Below are 16,592 nucleotides of genomic sequence, written 5' to 3'. Positions count from 1 at the left end.
ACCGTAGAAGAAACAAAAGTAGTTTTAACATGACCAATTAATAAAAGATTCCACTTTTAAGGAAACACAGAAATATACCCTTACTACTCTTGACAAAGCAAACAGAAATCCCATCACCAAATGCATTGAAAATGATGGTCTTATTATAAATTGACCCCTTTATCCAGGAAGAGCCAAGCAGGAGAATCTCTGGTCTGGACCACACTGCTGGATAAATCAGTGGTCAGGAACACAGGCTCAGTAGACTTCACTGAGTGCAGGAACCCTCATCACCATCAGTAAGGGAATCAGCGGGATGATGGAATTGTTCCATTTGCTGCACCAGCCTCTCTGGCTACCACCTCCCCCCATTTTTTTCCTGTGATAAAGCCCAAACATCCCCTCCTGCCCATGTGACTACAGGGTCAGGTCCATGCCATTGGGCTGCCATAGGAGCCATGCATTTCTCTAAACACAAAGGTGTTCAGCAGCTGAGCATCCATAAGCGTCCAGATTTTAAAATTTTAAATAAAAAGAGAATTATTTAAATAATTTTGTGGTATATGGGAAAATTCCTCCTATTTTATTTTATGAAGATCTTGTTTTAAAGTTTCACGGGGCCAATGCATAATGCCTTGTCATTGAGGATAATAAGGAGTCCCAGTAATATGAGTAATATTGAATTGTTGACAGAAATTCAAATTCTTTATTCTAATAGCCAGTTCCATTTTCTGTTTTAGTCTGATTTGGAATTCCCAGCCTAGAAAAACAGCATAGGTAATGAGTAATTATATACTTAATTGCCACTCCTGTTAAAACAATTGCAATAAGAAAGCCTGAGAAGGTATCAATACTCACATGTACATATTTTAATTTTGAAAAATCAGGAATATGAGTAACATCCATTTGCCACAATTGATTTGGTATGAGTCCTAAAGGACTAACACCATTATGTGATATAGGAAGAAATTGAGGACATTCAGGACAAGTCTTTACAATTTGGCTTGCACATTCCCTAGAAATACCAAATTGTAGTCTCAAGTCATTACTATTTTGATGATGTAAAGAATGAGAATGTTTGGCTGACTGTTCCCGTGTGAGCCTACAATCTGCCTGATATGTAAATCTGCTGTGGCACAGCCCTCACTAAGGGGAGTGGGCAGTCCAGCATGAACTCTTCAATGTGCTATAAAGGAAGGAACAGTACATTCTCTTAAATTAAGTTGTTGTTGTATAAATAACTGCAAAATTTGACAATTAGCAGTACCTGAAAAAGGAATAGTTTCAAGCAATCATAAACCATGAACTGTATATTGGCTACCAGTATACAAATTAAAGGCTTGATTTTTCAGCATTTCAAAAAGAGTAGCTACACCATGCAATCCAATTATTTGTGCTGAGGTTGGGTTGGTGGGAAAACTCAAGCGAGTGAACATGTGATCCAAATACATTTGCCACTTTCTCAATAGATAAGCCATCCGGAAAGACAGTAAGCATGTCTCTCCATGGTGCATGTGTAAACTGGCATGAAATACAAAACAATGCATAGAAGCAAATTGTAACAACTTGTCTTTCACATAACAACTATTGATTTTGCCTGGAAAGTTTGCACTTGTAGTAGGCCAAATACCAGTATTCTATAATGACCAATTAAGTTATGGCATGGATTAAGGAATAAATATTTCATCAGGTTCTTTTCCAAAATACTTTCTTGATTTTATCCTACAATTTTGTATTAACAAGCACCAGCATCATAAAATGGTACTAAAATTTTCATTAGAGATGAAAAAATTATTAATCCGTATTAATGATCCCTTTTGTCAAAGAACTGCTGTGGGTGCATGAGAAGTAGCAAGAATGCAAATAGCCAACAATTGACCATAGTCTATATACTGCATCTGCTGTTGAATAACAGCTTCCTCTACATTCTGTCAAGCTATTTTGTCCCTGAATTGTGACTGTGCAGAGGAGCAAGGATTCGTATCCCCCTTGAGAAAACCAAACAGAAGCTTAAGCTCCCCTATGGTGAGCTTAAGGTGAGGTCTTAGCCATTAACATCGCATAGAAGCTTTTGAGAATCACTGAAAGTAAGTAGATTTGAGTTTTCTGTGGCACAGTTTGTTTATGATATAAATGATTTCCCAAATACTTTAAAGAATATTGCAGTAAGTCTTTTCTGGAGCAAAAATGAATCCCCAAGATTTTAAACCTTGTTGTATAAGAAAAAAGGCATGTAGTAAAACTCAATCACAGGGAACAGCTAATAAAATATCATCCATGTAATGAGTAGTATGCACAGAAGGATACAAAGACCTAACTTCTTGTATTGAAGCAACAATGCATTGACTAAATGTAGGGCTATTAGCCATTCCCTGATTCAAATTTTCTATTAATATTGCTCATGTGTTCATTAAAATTTCAAGGTGGCACAATAAATACCAACCTTTTACGATCACCAGGATGCAAAGCAATAGTATAAAAATGATCCTTTAAATCTGTAATAATTTTATATGTATTTTTTGGAATGGCAGCCAGGGTAGGTAAGCCAGGTTGTAATCCTTCCATAAATTCCATAGTTTCATTAACCTTTTGTAAATTCTGCAATAATCTCCATTTGCCTGATTTTTTCTTAATTACAAATATAGGTGAGTTCTAGGGGCAATTTGAAAGCTCAATACAGCCAGCATAAAATTGCTCCTGCACTAGCTGTGGAGGTGCCAGAATATTTTCTGAAGGAAGAAAGAGAACACTGATCCACCCATACAGGAACATCACTTTTCCAGATAATTTAATCTGCTAGAGTGCTAGAGTGGTCTAAAAAATAGTCTAGGCCTGGTTGTCCTTCTCTGGGGTAACTACAATGTATTCTCATTTTCCATAGATTTTGTTTTCTTAATCCTTGGTTAGGCAAATAACCACAATCACACATTTGTTGTGAACCTTGTCCTTTGGACTATATAAAAAGACTCTCATGTCCTGCATTATATCTCTTCCCACAAATTAACAATCAGGGATGAAACAATGTAAGGTTGAAAATATCCTTGGTGGCCTTCTTCATCCTCCCAATGTAAGAGATCCGTGCTTTGCTCAGGACTCTGACTTTGCCTTATCCTTTGTAAGAGAGTAATGGGGGTTGTTTTAGGCCAAGATCCAGGCGAGTGACTAGAAGATGTTACAATACATCTGCTCCTGTGTCCAGTAGCCCTGTAAATTTTTTCCATTTACTCTTAAAGAGAGCTCAGGCCTTTCAGTTTTAATTGCTTGAATAAACATTGGAAGAAACAATTCTTTTTGCTCCTCGAACATTAGTTTTAACTTTATTTTTTGTCATAACTAATAATATAAAGAGTCATAAGCAATTCTCTGTCCTGGTTGAATTACAGAAATATGGGTAGGTGAAGAAGTCATAATTTAATTTCCCCAGTATAATCTGCATCTACAGGTCCTGAGACAATCATCAACCCTGCCACAGTGGCACTGCTTCTTCCTAGAAACAATCCTATAGTTCCTGATAATATGGGGCATAAATTCCAGTAGGTGAGCCTGCATCCCCATTTCAGGAGTTAATTCTGTGTAGGGACTGAGGTCTAGTCCTGCACTGCCTGGGCTGGATCAGAAAAGATTCTGAAAGGATTGTTTTGCTGAGAAATGAACTGCAGTGCTCCAGAACATTGTTTTGGGGCCTGGGTCTGGCCCCCTCTCCCATTTCTTGGAGAGAGAAGATTTCCTAAGTCATCTCTCAGACCTGCATCCATTAGCCCAATGTGTCCCTCTCTTGCATGGGTCGCTTCCTGGTTTTCTCTCATTACTATATTCCTTAGTACTTTTTGGACAATTTCTCACTTGAAGCCCTATCTATCCACACCTAAAACAACTTCAAGGATACCCACTAATCCTCCTCTGTCCTTTTCCCATGGCTGAAACTAAACTTGTTGTATAGTTTTTCCCTGTACTGCAATGGCCATGGCCACATGCTGCACATAACAGGGACCAATGTAGGAACACAATCTAATATAGTCTGTAATAGTTCCAGTCATTCTGTAAGGTCTTACGGCAGTCTGACAGGCTGTGTTTTCATTCTCATATGCCAGTTACTTTGCTAAAAACATTGCAGCATTAGCCTCTATAAACATTCTCCCTCTTTCTTGCATCAACCTATCTACAAACTCGTGATACAAACATCAGGTCCCTGCCTCATTGCTGGATATCTTGGGACAAATGCCCTTTAGTAGGCAAAGTATTGAAAGCCCTGTGAGCGGCAGTGCCAATTTGAGAACATGTACCAGGATTAAAACATAATTGATTCTGTATTTCCTGATATTGAATCCTGCTAACATCTTTTAAGTAACACAATTGTGAGCTATACCATTTACTTGACTGTCGGCTGACATTTTTGAAACAATTCCACTTTCCATAACAAATGATGGCCTCCTCCCAAACATGCAGGAGGTAACTGTTTCCGGTCTGCAGGCAGAAGAGCCTCAGTGGACAGGGCATCTAAGATAGCCATGGTGAATGGGGCAGTAGCTCCATGCTGAGCACAGGCAAGTTTTAATTCTTTCATCTGATTAAAAGGAATTGGAGTGTGGTATCTAACAGGGTTCCCTTGTTGATCCTCTGCTTCATACACAGGTCATTGTGAAACATATCTTCCTCTTGTTCTACAGCCTGTTTTATTCCTGCCTGAAGAGGTGATGTGGTCATTTGTATATGCTCAGCAAAGGGAGTGTCACTATCATAACATATGGCCTGGTGGCTTTAAGAACCTCATAGAAGCTGCCTGGATTTCAATTTTCCCTACTAGCCTTCAGATGAAGATGTAGAACTCTCAGCTCTGTCTGCATCATGCCTGCCTGGATGCTGCCATGCTCCCATCTTGAAGATATTGAACTGAAATGCTGAACATATGAGCCTAATGAAATGATGTCCTTTATAAGACTTGTCTTGGTCATGGTGTCTATTCTGAGCAGTAAACCCCTAACCAAACCAGAAGTTGGCACCAGGGACTGGGGTATTGCTGCGATAGACCTGACCATACTTTTGTCTGGAAAGATGTGGATTTGGGGATTTTGGATTTGAAAAACACTGGAATGCTTTGAGTGGCACTTAATGTGCTATCCTAGTAGCAATATGAAAGACTTTGTTATTTGATATGTAAATAAGAAATATATCCAATAAAAAAAAGAAAAAAATGAAAGTCTTTGTTTTTGACATTGATTTGAAGGATGCAGATCTGGCCCAAGATGGGTCACTGGGGAAGAAGAATTTCAGTATGTGGCCTAGAGGCTGTTTTTGTGGTATTTTAGTGAAGAATGTGGCTGCTTTCTGTCCTTGTCTGAAGAGTGTACCTGAAACTAACTTTCAGAGATTTATATTAATTACATTGACAAACTAAGTCTCAAAAAAGCCTACCAGAAACTTAATTCTCCAGTTAAGTCTCATGGAGTGCACTTAAAACAGGCATAGCATGTTGAGAAAATTAAAATATAAAGTAAATGGTTCAAGTATTAGAGGGGCACCAGGAAGTGAAATGAAGCTGAATCCTGTGCTCAAGGATATTACATTTAATTAAGGGGGTAATGACCTTGTGCAAGATTCCACCAACCTAAATTTAGATTCTGGCATGGTAGTGCAAGCCTTTATCCCAGGAGGCAAAGACAAGCAGCCCTCTGAGTTCAAGGCCGGTCTAGAAAAGAGCAAGTTCTAAGTGAGGGAAACATTAAATCCAGGCTTGGTACACCACACCTTTCATCATATTGCATAGGGACAGCCATACAGATCTTGGAGTTCAAAGTCAGTGTACAGAACAAGTTCCAAGACAGCCATAGCTAAGCAATGAATGAGTTGGAAAACAGAAAGCTGGTGAAAATGTAATAGAACAAGGATGTCTTGGTCCAGCCCCAGAAGGCAGCAAACTTAGAAGCTTTGACCACATGGCACTAGCAATACAGTTCAGAGTAGCAAAGGGACAGCTGTGACAATTGCTGCTGGTTTGCTGGAGCTAAGAAATTAGTGGGGATTAAGAAGAGACCAGTATCACTGAGAAGAAATCTTGGAAATGTTTTCTGAGAACACAAAGAAGCTGTGTTCCAGAGATAGCCAAGGTTGTACCTCAGGCTGCAGTGGATTTGGTAATGTGTGAGAGTCGCCCAGGTGGTACTGGGTTTGAAGGCATGAAGGGGTCATGAAGAGCAGCTGAGATTTGACACTGTGAGAGGTCATGGAAGCCCACTGGTGAAGGAGCAGCCTCAGTTGCAGTTGATGGGCCAAGATTGAAGGGGTCATGCAAAGGAGTTGAAGATTGGCACGTGAAGAGCGCCTATGAGTGGCTCTTGATGAAGCCTGGTTACAGTTTATTAGAGATGCCAGTACCATGGGATGATCACCAAGAACAGCAACAGTAGTTCAACGGGAGCTTGGGGTGCTACAGAGGGCAGAACTGGAGAAGTGAGGCCAGCCCTTTGGAGGAGCCCAGAGGATCATTCGTGGATCCCGGATACTGAAACAAGAAGCTCTAACATTGAAGTTGCCTTGGAGACCCCAAGATGTTCAAGATGCCAGAGCCGTGGGTTATCTGCTGAGGAGAGCTGCTAACAGGGAGCAGAACCAGCCCAGGAGAAAGAAGTTTGTTGCAGTCAACAAAGATGGAAAGAGAGTTGGAGATCTGAAGACGGCTTTGACATCAGACGTGAGATGTTTGGAGTTTGCTGAGCTGGTTTCTGTCTTGTCTTGGGGATTACAGTGATGTGATTAGGTGAATCTCAGAAGAGACTCTGAACTTTGGATTATTAACACTGTTGAGACTGCTATAGACTATGGAGACTTGGGAAGTTGGACTAAATGTATTTTTGATTATGCTATGTTTAGATATGACCTCCATAGACTCATTTGTTAGAACAAACCTATGGGGTCCAGAGAGTGAAATGTTACGGTTTGTATATGCGTGGTCCAGGCAGTGGCAATATGAGAAAGTGTGGCCTGTTGGAGAAGGTGTATCACTGAGGGTATGGGCTTAAAGACTCATTGTGGCTACCTGGAAGGCAGTATTTTGCTAGCATCCATCAGATGAAGATATAGAACTCTCAGCTCTGCCTGAACCATGCCTACTTAGACACTGCCATGCTCTCATTTGATGATAATGTAGTAAACCTCTGAAACTGTATGCCAGCCCCAACTCTATGTTGTTTTTTGTAAGAGTTGCCTTGATCATGGTGTCCCTTCACAGCAGTAAAACCCCAACTAAGACAAATATCCACTTCCTTGAGCCCCATAGGAAAAGCCACATTCTGTTTCATAGTTTAGCTCTCTCAGCCATTTTAGAGTGTCTTGGAGCTTACTACCATGGAAAAGGGGGACCATTACTGTCCCTCTTTTGTATGTCTATCTGTCATTGGATACTTGTGAACAATGTAGCTGTGGGCATGGATGTCCAACAACCCTTCTGGGACTCTCTTTTGCTTCCTGTACGTGTATTAAAAGTGGGATTGCTGGGTGATAGCATCCTTAGTAGTTTTGTTGAGGAATTCCTGTGCAGTTGTCCTCAGTGCCTGTTGACATTCTATGAAGAATGCACAAGGCTCTGCCAGCTCTGCCCCCCTGGAATCCTGTGTATCTCAGGCTATTTTGGTAGAACCACAAAGTGTGCTTGGGTCCTCATGGTCCTAATAGTAAGTGACAGTGGGCATTGTCTATGTGCTTGTTGTGTTTGTTCCCTTTGCAGATATGCAAGTCTTTGGCTCATGCTTGCTACAGACATGTGCTATATCATTTTATTTCTGGTTCTTACTGTCTTGTCAGATCTCTGTATTCCCATGAGTTTCTTGCCCCCGTGGTTTGTATCTCTTCCTCCCTTTAACAGTGACTGTGTTAAAGAACATAATTTTTATTTGCTTATTTACTTTTTTTAAATTTTTTATTTAGGTATAAGTAGGGGTGTGTGCTGTATGTTTATGCAGAGGTAAGAGGAAGTTGGTTCAAGTAGGAGTGATCCACTACAACTGAGACCGTTGGGCTGGGTGGTGGGTTTTTAGCCACCAAAGCAATTCAGCAACCAGGAAGTGACCTCTGACATGACTGATTTTAGCGATTACAAAAACCCAGTATGGCCTTATTTCTTTGATACTTGGAGTTCTCGGACTATATTCTATGGGAACATAAGTCTATTTGTGAGAACAGTTTTACAGACCCCAAGGACTTCCTCGGCATGTAGGAGGAAGTGGAGTTTGGTTCTGGTTATCATCCTGCTCAGCAGTCCCCTTTGTGTGCTTTTTTGGGATACAGAAAGTACTCGCCTACAAATAAACTATGAGGTTGATTCTCAATACTTTACCTTTCATTTCATACCCAATACATCATCTCAAGTGTTGGTTTTGTGCTTTCAGTTTTCACAGGTCACAGCCCATGGTAATTGAAGACACCGTGTCCTCAAACCATGAGGGGTACAGTTACCATTCATGGATGAAAACATCAGCAAATCTAGCCAACCTTGGCCATCCTTTGCCCAAACTAAACTTTCCCAAGGCAATATTCAAGTCACAATCATCCAGGTGAGTCACATTACACTTCCCACAATGCTTAGGGAAAGAAGGTAGACCTAGAGATGGCCTGAGACTCACTACTGGTCATCATTGCAGTGAAATGAAGTAGATCCAAGGCAGAAGAGGGAACAAACTGTGCACAGGACAGAGTCCAGGAGAGATGTGCCCAGGTTCACTGGCACACTTACAGTGGAGTCCAAAGGACAGTGATCAGTTATCTGTTGGCATGTGTGTAGAGAATTGCAAACCTGGGAGCACTGCTGCCCTTTGATGATCAGGGACTCAGTCCCAGCTTCCTGTTGTGGACATGGGCACCTGTGCTGCTGACATGAATATGCAGACCCCATTCCCCCTAAAGTCACATGATCCTGACAGGCCACGGGGTTCCCATGGATGGGAGGACACGGACTGAGGGTGAAGGGAAGTGGACAGGGCCTGCAGGCTACCCACACAGATGGTCAGCAGAACATCTAGGTCTCTCCTAAGAGCTGGTAGGAAACCAGGAAACCTTTTACAGCACACACTGTGTGACCTCCCACACCAGGGCTCACTTACATGTAGCAGGAAAATCAGGCCTGAGTTGTTCCATGCCACATTGGAGGCCAACACCAAGTCAGCACTATATATGATACCCCAAAGACACAGAGACTGCTGCAGAGACAGATGGTCCTGGTACTAACATCCATGTCCTGGGCTTACCTGATCCTGTATCATCCTAGAAGAAGCCTTCCTGCCTAAGCTTCTCAGTAACCGCATCTCAGTTGTCTCCCATACTCCACCCCTGGCACGAACCTACATTGACTCCTGTACTGTGCAGCAGTTCCTTATGTGCCAGGATAAAGCTACAGGAACCTTGTTTGTCCATCAGTCCAAGCTGCCATTTTACCATAACTCAGCTGGGCAGGGCCAAGAGGAATAGGCAGGAACATGCAGTGAGACCGGGGCTGAAGTGGGGGTGGGGTGAGGGTGGGGTGGGCACCAGGGGTAGGTGGGGTAGGGCTTGGGGAGATGGGGAGTGATCTGCTCACCCAGCCCACAGGACTCTAGCATGCGGGAAGCTTTACCTCTCTCCATGGAGAAGGCTGACAAGGAAAAGACTGACCCACCAAGAAACAAAGGGTGAAAACGAGACAGAGGCCACCCCGTGAGAAGTACCTGGTCCAACCGACAGGACTCTGGGACTCTCAACAGTTTTTCAAAGTTTCTTAGCTTTGGTCTGAGACCTAAGATGCTTCTAGGTTCTGAGTTTGGCTTTCCCAATCAACTCAGCAGCCTCAAACCTGAACACAAGAATCCAGAGGCGAATGCCTGGAGTCAACCGATGACCTGAGAACAGAGTCTCTATTGGAGGAGTTAGAGAAAGAATTGAGGAGCTAAAAGGGCTTGTAACCCCATAAAAACAATACCAACCAACCAGAGCTCCCAGGGACTAAACCACCATTCAAAGAGTACACATGGACAGACCCATGGCTCCAGCTGCATATGTAGCAAAAGATGGCCTTGTTGGGCACCAATGGGAGGAGAAGCCATTGGTCTTGCCAAGGCTAGATCCTCCCCACCCCCAGTATAGGAGAATGTGAGGGTGGGGAGGTGGGAGGGGAGGGTTGTTGGGGGGGAACATTCTCATAGAAGAAGGGAGAGGGGAGGTAGGATAGGGAGTTTATAAATGAAACCAGGAAAGGGGATCACATTTGAAATGTAAATAAAAAATCCAATAAAAAATAAAAGTAAATTAAAAAACAATCCGGCGGCTGTAGCCACCAGCCACCTTCTTCCCACTGCCACTCAACCACAAAAACCAGTCAGTGGAACTTGTTCTCACACCTGGGTGCTGTGTCCTGTAGTACCTGTAAGCTCCTTGTGTCCTGACAACAACATGGTTCTTGAGCCTCCAGGATGGTCTTACCCCAGTGTGTGGCAATATTCACAAATATCTCAAAAACACTGCCCATGTAGCACGAGGAAGCACCTCTCCATCTCTCTTAAGAGGACTGTTAGCACAGGGCTTTGTACGGTTGTGGGTCCTGCGTCCACTCTACCATAGGGCTCAGCCGCTTGGGAAGGCAGGACACAGGAAGTTGACTGTGCTTACCCCACATTGACGCTGGGTGGGTGTCAGGCTGTAGTGTCCGGGGGTGGGGGAAGTGCAGTCTGAGTCACAGGGACACAGCTGGAGCTGGCTCAGTGGTCCCTGGTCCAGCAAGGAGGCTGGGCCATCTGGTTCTCAAGCTCTTGGACATCCAGGCACCACTGGAAACTGTGGAAGAGCTGAGAACACAGTGGGGTCCCGTAGACTGGATCTAGCACGAGGCTGAGTGGGAAGGGGGGGGGCTCCAGCTGGTCCCGCAGGGGAAGTCCTTGGCTTGAAGAGGGCAGGTATGGTGTAGTTTGGTGGCTGCTGCTGGGAACACAGTGAGACCTTCTAAGGCCTTCTCTTTGGCTCCCTGTAGCAGATCCCAATGAAAAGAGAGAGGCCACGGTTTTAAGGCCTTTATTGTCATGGTGGAAAGTGGATGAGTAGAACTGAACCCCACTTCTGAGGGTGGGCCTGAGATTAAATAACTTTTGCAGGGATGAGTGTCTGGGAAGGAAAGGTTATTGGCTAAGCCAGGCTTTTAGGTACCTCATTATAATGGAGATCTGTCTTGAACCAACCTGACCTGTGGTCACCTCCTCTCCATGTGGAGGGGCTTGGGACATTGCCCTTACATGACTGATGGCAACAAATATATGGGGGGCTGCGGCTAGTGACAGGGCCTGGTGCCCAGGAGTCAGGCAAAACACCTACCGTCCCTTCAGGGTAACTGGTTTTAAGGGGTGTGGGAATCAGGGTGCCTTTGACAGACCCACAGGGATTGACCTATCAAGAATACAAGGATGAATAAAATTAGATAGTGGTCTCCATGTGACAAGCACCTGGACACCTAGCTGGTCTCCCCAGGACTCTATTGACAATTGGTGACAACCTTTCAGCTTTGTCAGGTGAGAGCTAAGAAGTCCCTAGGTTTTGAATTTGGCCATCCATGAGAGTTGAACGACCTTCTACCTGTATTCAAGGCTTCTCACGCTGGAGTTACCTTCCTCACACTGCCTCTCCCTCACTCTCATCAGCTACCCACACAAGCCACTTCAGTGGCCCTTGCTGCATACTGATAGTGGCCATGGTGTCAGTCAGACCCCATGTCTGACTAGTCAAGTGTTTCTGGAAACTTCCAAAAGTTCCTCTTCCAATCTGAGACAATGCCCTCAGGCCCCGTGGATCTCTGCCCATATGGCAAACCAGCAGCTTGCACACTGAGGAAGGGTCCATGTTATGTGCTCGCCTTGCTCAAAATGTCCAGCCCAACATAACCACTATGCTGCTTTCTGTGGAGATATCAATGCCACTCCCCTGGATAAGCACCACAGAAGAGAAAAAAGGGCAAGAACCTCTGATGTTTATTTTCCCTGGACTTTTCTGACACCCCCTTTCCCCATACAGGCTCTGTTTGAACATTAACACAGCTACTTGGCTCAATTTAGGGAACAAAGTGCAGCCTTACCCCCTTTTAAGGGACAAGGTTCCCAGTCTGTTGTAAGAGGATCTTTCCTGATTCTAAGTGTCTGGACAAGTATTCCTTCAAAAGCCTGCAAGCCGTGGGGCAGCCATGGGGCTGCTGATTGGAGATGACCTCTGGGCTGTGGTCATATTCACAGCCGTCTTCTTGCTTCTGGTGGACCTGGTGCACCGGCGCAAGTTCTGGACTGCCCACTACCCTCCCGGCCCTGTGCCACTCCCTGGCTGGGAAACCTGCTGCAGGTGGACTTGAGAACATGCCATATAAGCTTATACAAGGTAAGAAAGATGGTGGTGGAGTACAGTAGAGGTCAGAGTGCATGAGGTAGCATGTGGTGTTGCTGAAGGTAAAGAAAAAGACAGGAAGATGGCCCCAAGAGGAAAAAAGTGTTGTTAGGAAAACAAAGTGGTGAGAGGGACCAGCTGTGCTATAGTCTCTTTCTGCTGTGTGGTCTCAGGCCTGGATTCCCATCTCAGAAACCTGAATTTCCTCTGGTATGGTGGAGTAGGAAGGGACCCAAGGACCTTACTCAGGCTGGGTCTCTGCTGAATGATAATATTTGCTGAGTCCTTTGCAGAGTTGAGAAGATATGGTTGTCAAGCTACAAGGTGACCCAACCACAGGCTGGGGATGCAAGTCTGTGATAGAGCATTTGCCCAGCATATGTAGGAACAAGGTTCAATAAGTACCATCATATATTTGCACATGCACACACACACACACACACACACACACAGAGAGAGAGAGAGAGAGAGAGAGAGAGAGAGAGAGAGAGAGAGAGAGAGAGAGATGGGGGGTCAGGGACAAAGACTTGTGTGAGGAACGTTGATCTTCTGCTGGGGACCATTACTACCTATGTACTCTGTCCCCTATTTCAGCTTCGAAGCCGCTATGGTGACGTGTTCAGCCTACAAATAGCCTGGAAGCCTGTAGTTGTGATCAACGGGCTGAAGGCCGTGCGGGAACTGCTGGTGACCTATGGAGAGGACACTTCTGACCGCCCCCTACTGCCCATCTACAATCACCTGGGCTATGGGCACAAATCAAAAGGCAAAGCGCTATAGTGTGGGCAAGGCAGGGAGAATAGGGCTTGAGAGGGGAGAGCTGAAGATGGGCAGGCCTAATGGAGATGTGTTGTCAGGCAATTGAAGATGGAGGGTGGAGCTGACAGTGCCCATATGTGCTAGAAAAATGTTGGGGACTGACTGCTAACACTAACTACAGGGACGTGTTGGGAACAGAGGAGACAGCATAGCCCTGCATCCTTGGTCACACACAGATGTGTCTGCAGGTGTGGTCCTTGCACCTTACGGGCCTGAGTGGAAAGAGCAGAGACGATTCTCTGTGTCCACCCTGCGTGACTTCGGCGTGGGCAAGAAATCACTGGAGCAGTGGGTGACAGAGGAGGCCGGCCACCTCTGTGACACCTTCACCAAGGAGGCTGGTAGGTTTAAGATGGAGAGTGTGGGTAGAGACTAATGAGCAATGCCATGACTTGCTTGCATCTCTGTTCCTAGAATATCCCTTCAATCCCAGCATCCTCCTGAGTAAAGCTGTGAGCAACGTGATTGCCTCCCTTGTTTATGCTCGTCGATTTGAGTATGAGGACCCTTTCTTCAACAGGATGCTCAAAACATTGAAGGAGAGCTTTGGAGAGGACACCAGCTTCATGGCAGAGGTATGTAGCTCAGAGCAGCGGACACGACCACCCCTGTGCTGTAAATCCTTTGGAGCAAGTATGAATGAATCCAGGGTGTTTGGGGGCCAGGGCCTCGGGTGATAGTCAATTGCAGGGAGAAAGGCTTGAGCATTGAAGAACCTTAAATAAACTGGAGGGGACGAGCCAACCAAGGTCAATGGCTGCAGAAAGTGGGTAAACCTCTGCCCTCTGTGTGTAGGGAAACCACACAATCCTGTTATATTTGAAAAGTAGAATGTTTCTTTCCTCACCCTTGGCTACTAGAGAGCAAGCAGGCTAGAATTGAGGAAGAAGCAGGTGATGAGTAGGGACAAACAGACCCTGAGTCCACTGTGGAAGAACACGGGAACTGTGACTGGTCTAGGGGAACACTGGGCAGAAACAGCAGTCAGGGGCAAAAGAGGGTAAAGGAGTTCACCAAGCAAGCCTGGAGACCTGAGCTGGATCCCTGAGTCCCATATAAGGGATAGAACTAACTCTTTAAGTTGTTCTCTGACCACAAAATAATGAGCCACTACACACCTGCAAAAGTGTACATGCAAGTACATGCACATGTGTGTGCACACACAATGATACATGAATAAAATAATGAATTCTTAATTAGAGATTAAAGCAACTGGACCTGTTTTGTTTCTTTCACAGGTGCTGAACGCAATCCCAATTCTCCTTCAGATTCCTGGGCTACCTGGCAAAGTGTTCCCCAAGCTCAATTCATTTATAGCCTTAGTGGATAAGATGTTAATGGAGCACAAGAAAAGCTGGGATCCTGCCCAGCCGCCCCGAGACATGACTGATGCCTTCCTAGCAGAGATGCAAAAGGTGATTGGAAGCTCTAAGATGTGTAGCCAGGGATTGTGGGCTGCGGTCTTGTGAGCAGTGAGGTCAGATGTGTGGTATCCTCGCATCACCAAGTGACTCAGCCCCTAGGCTCCCAAGGAACAATAGGAGGCCATGATGGGACTTCCTTTCCCTACTGAACCAGCCCTTTCTGCCTGACCAGGCCAAGGGGAATCCTGAGAGCAGCTTCAATGATGAAAATCTGCGCTTGGTGGTGATTGACCTGTTCATGGCGGGGATGGTGACCACCTCAACCACACTGTCCTGGGCCCTTCTGCTCATGATCCTGCATCCAGATGTGCAGCGTGAGCCTGGCTGTGGATGGGAGGGAGGTCAGGGGAAGAAAGGCAGAGGTATCTGAGAAACTAGTGGTTCCTGCCTTAGCTTGACGTAGTTTCCCATGTGTCTGGTATGAGCCCTATCTATCTTACTAACCCAGTGGTAGAAGTTGAAGGATGAGCTCCTTTCACTGAAGAGATGCCATCTATCTAGGCCGAGTCCACCAGGAGATTGATGAGGTCATAGGGCAGGTGCGTCGTCCAGAGATGGCAGACCAGGCACGAATGCCGTTCACCAATGCTGTCATCCATGAGGTGCAGCGCTTTGCAGACATCGTCCCAACAAATGTACCACATATGACATCCCGAGACATTAAATTCCAAGGCTTCCTCATCCCCAAGGTAGGCATACACACTCTGTTCCCAGAATCCACAATAGGCAAACAAGGGAATGGAATCAACCTGGGTGTGAGGACACTGGAGCCATTGCCCAAGATCCGCTGGAGAAGAGGACAGCCAGTGAAATGAACTTCAGGGGTATTAGGAAGAGCTGCAGATAGGAGCTTTCTCACAAGGGTTTGAATGGACCAGAGAAGGTTCTGGGAGGCTCTGGGGTTGAGGTTTAATAAAAGGATCCAGTGTGTGAGGTAGAGACAATGCGTGAGAACTTGGTGGCCAGTGTCTAGGCAGCTGCAACCCAGTCCATTTTCACACCATGTGCCCTCTTACCAGGGGACAACCCTCATCCCCAACCTGTCCTCCGTGCTGAAGGATGAGACCGTCTGGGAGAAGCCCCTCCGCTTCCATCCAGAACACTTCCTGGATGCCCAGGGCAACTTTGTGAAGCATGAGGCCTTCATGCCATTCTCAGCAGGTACCTCTGGGGGGCCTGACTCCCTGTCTATTCCCAGGGTGACTGGGAGGGTGGAGCTCCAATCAGGCCCCAGACTGATTGAGCCCCTGTCCCACCACAGGCCGCAGAGCATGCCTGGGGGAGCCCCTGGCCCGCATGGAGCTCTTCCTCTTCTTCACCTGCCTCCTGCAGCGCTTCAGCTTCTCCGTGCCCGCCGGACAGCCCCAGCCCAGCGACCATGGCGTCTACGCATTGCCAGTTACTCCACAGCCTTACCAACTCTGTGTAGTGGTTCGCTAGCAGGGGCAGGGGCTCCATTCTTCTCCCCAGTTTGGGTTGATTGATGTCCAATAAACAACTTCTGGATCTGCAACTCAGATTCCTGGTCCAATTCCCACCCTGGTCTCAAGTGTGTCCTAAGACAACAGTCTGTAATCCTCCTTGTCCCTCTATGACAGCCTAACCTATTTACAACTTTTATGTGGTGAGACTCCAGGAGCAGTCGCCTTCAGTAAAGCAAAAGGGAAATAGATGCCAGCACGTGTGAAGTTCAAAGGCAGGCATGGGGTATACAGCTTAGACTACTTAATGAGAACGTTTCTCAACAAGGGGGGTCAGGACAAGTAGATAGTCATCATGGAATGATGAAGGGAGAAGGGAAGAGGCAATGGGATTGAGGAGAGAGGGAAGCATTCAGATAAAGTAGGAGGAGAGGTAGCTGTGTGGATGGTCTCTGCTTCACTGTATATCACACAAAAAGACCTATCAATGCATGTGAACAGAAGTCAGACTCAAGCAATACTGTGAGGAAAGTGTGAATGGTTTATGCTAGAAATCAGCAGAAGTCTTGTT

The 16,592-nt window shown here is 45.5% G+C and overlaps 1 protein-coding gene across 1 annotated transcript; it reads left to right on the top strand.

Moving 5' to 3' along the window:
* The first annotated feature begins 12,058 nt into the window (after positions 1 to 12,058).
* LOC116890159 (cytochrome P450 2D26-like) lies at positions 12,059 to 16,040 on the top strand. The gene is given in 10 exon segments (XM_032890894.1): positions 12,059 to 12,296; positions 12,299 to 12,351; positions 12,952 to 13,123; positions 13,365 to 13,517; positions 13,591 to 13,751; positions 14,415 to 14,591; positions 14,773 to 14,914; positions 15,102 to 15,289; positions 15,620 to 15,761; positions 15,862 to 16,040. Coding segments are annotated over 10 exon segments (1,500 nt in total). The 5' UTR covers positions 12,059 to 12,163.
* The last annotated feature ends 552 nt before the right edge of the window (positions 16,041 to 16,592 follow it).

The sequence above is a fragment of the Rattus rattus genome, chromosome 1, assembly GCF_011064425.1.
Source record: "Rattus rattus isolate New Zealand chromosome 1, Rrattus_CSIRO_v1, whole genome shotgun sequence".
In the NCBI taxonomy this organism is placed as follows: Eukaryota; Metazoa; Chordata; class Mammalia; order Rodentia; family Muridae; genus Rattus; species Rattus rattus.
The sequence above is the reverse complement of the archived record's forward strand: the minus strand, read 5'-3'. Positions and strand labels throughout refer to the sequence as shown.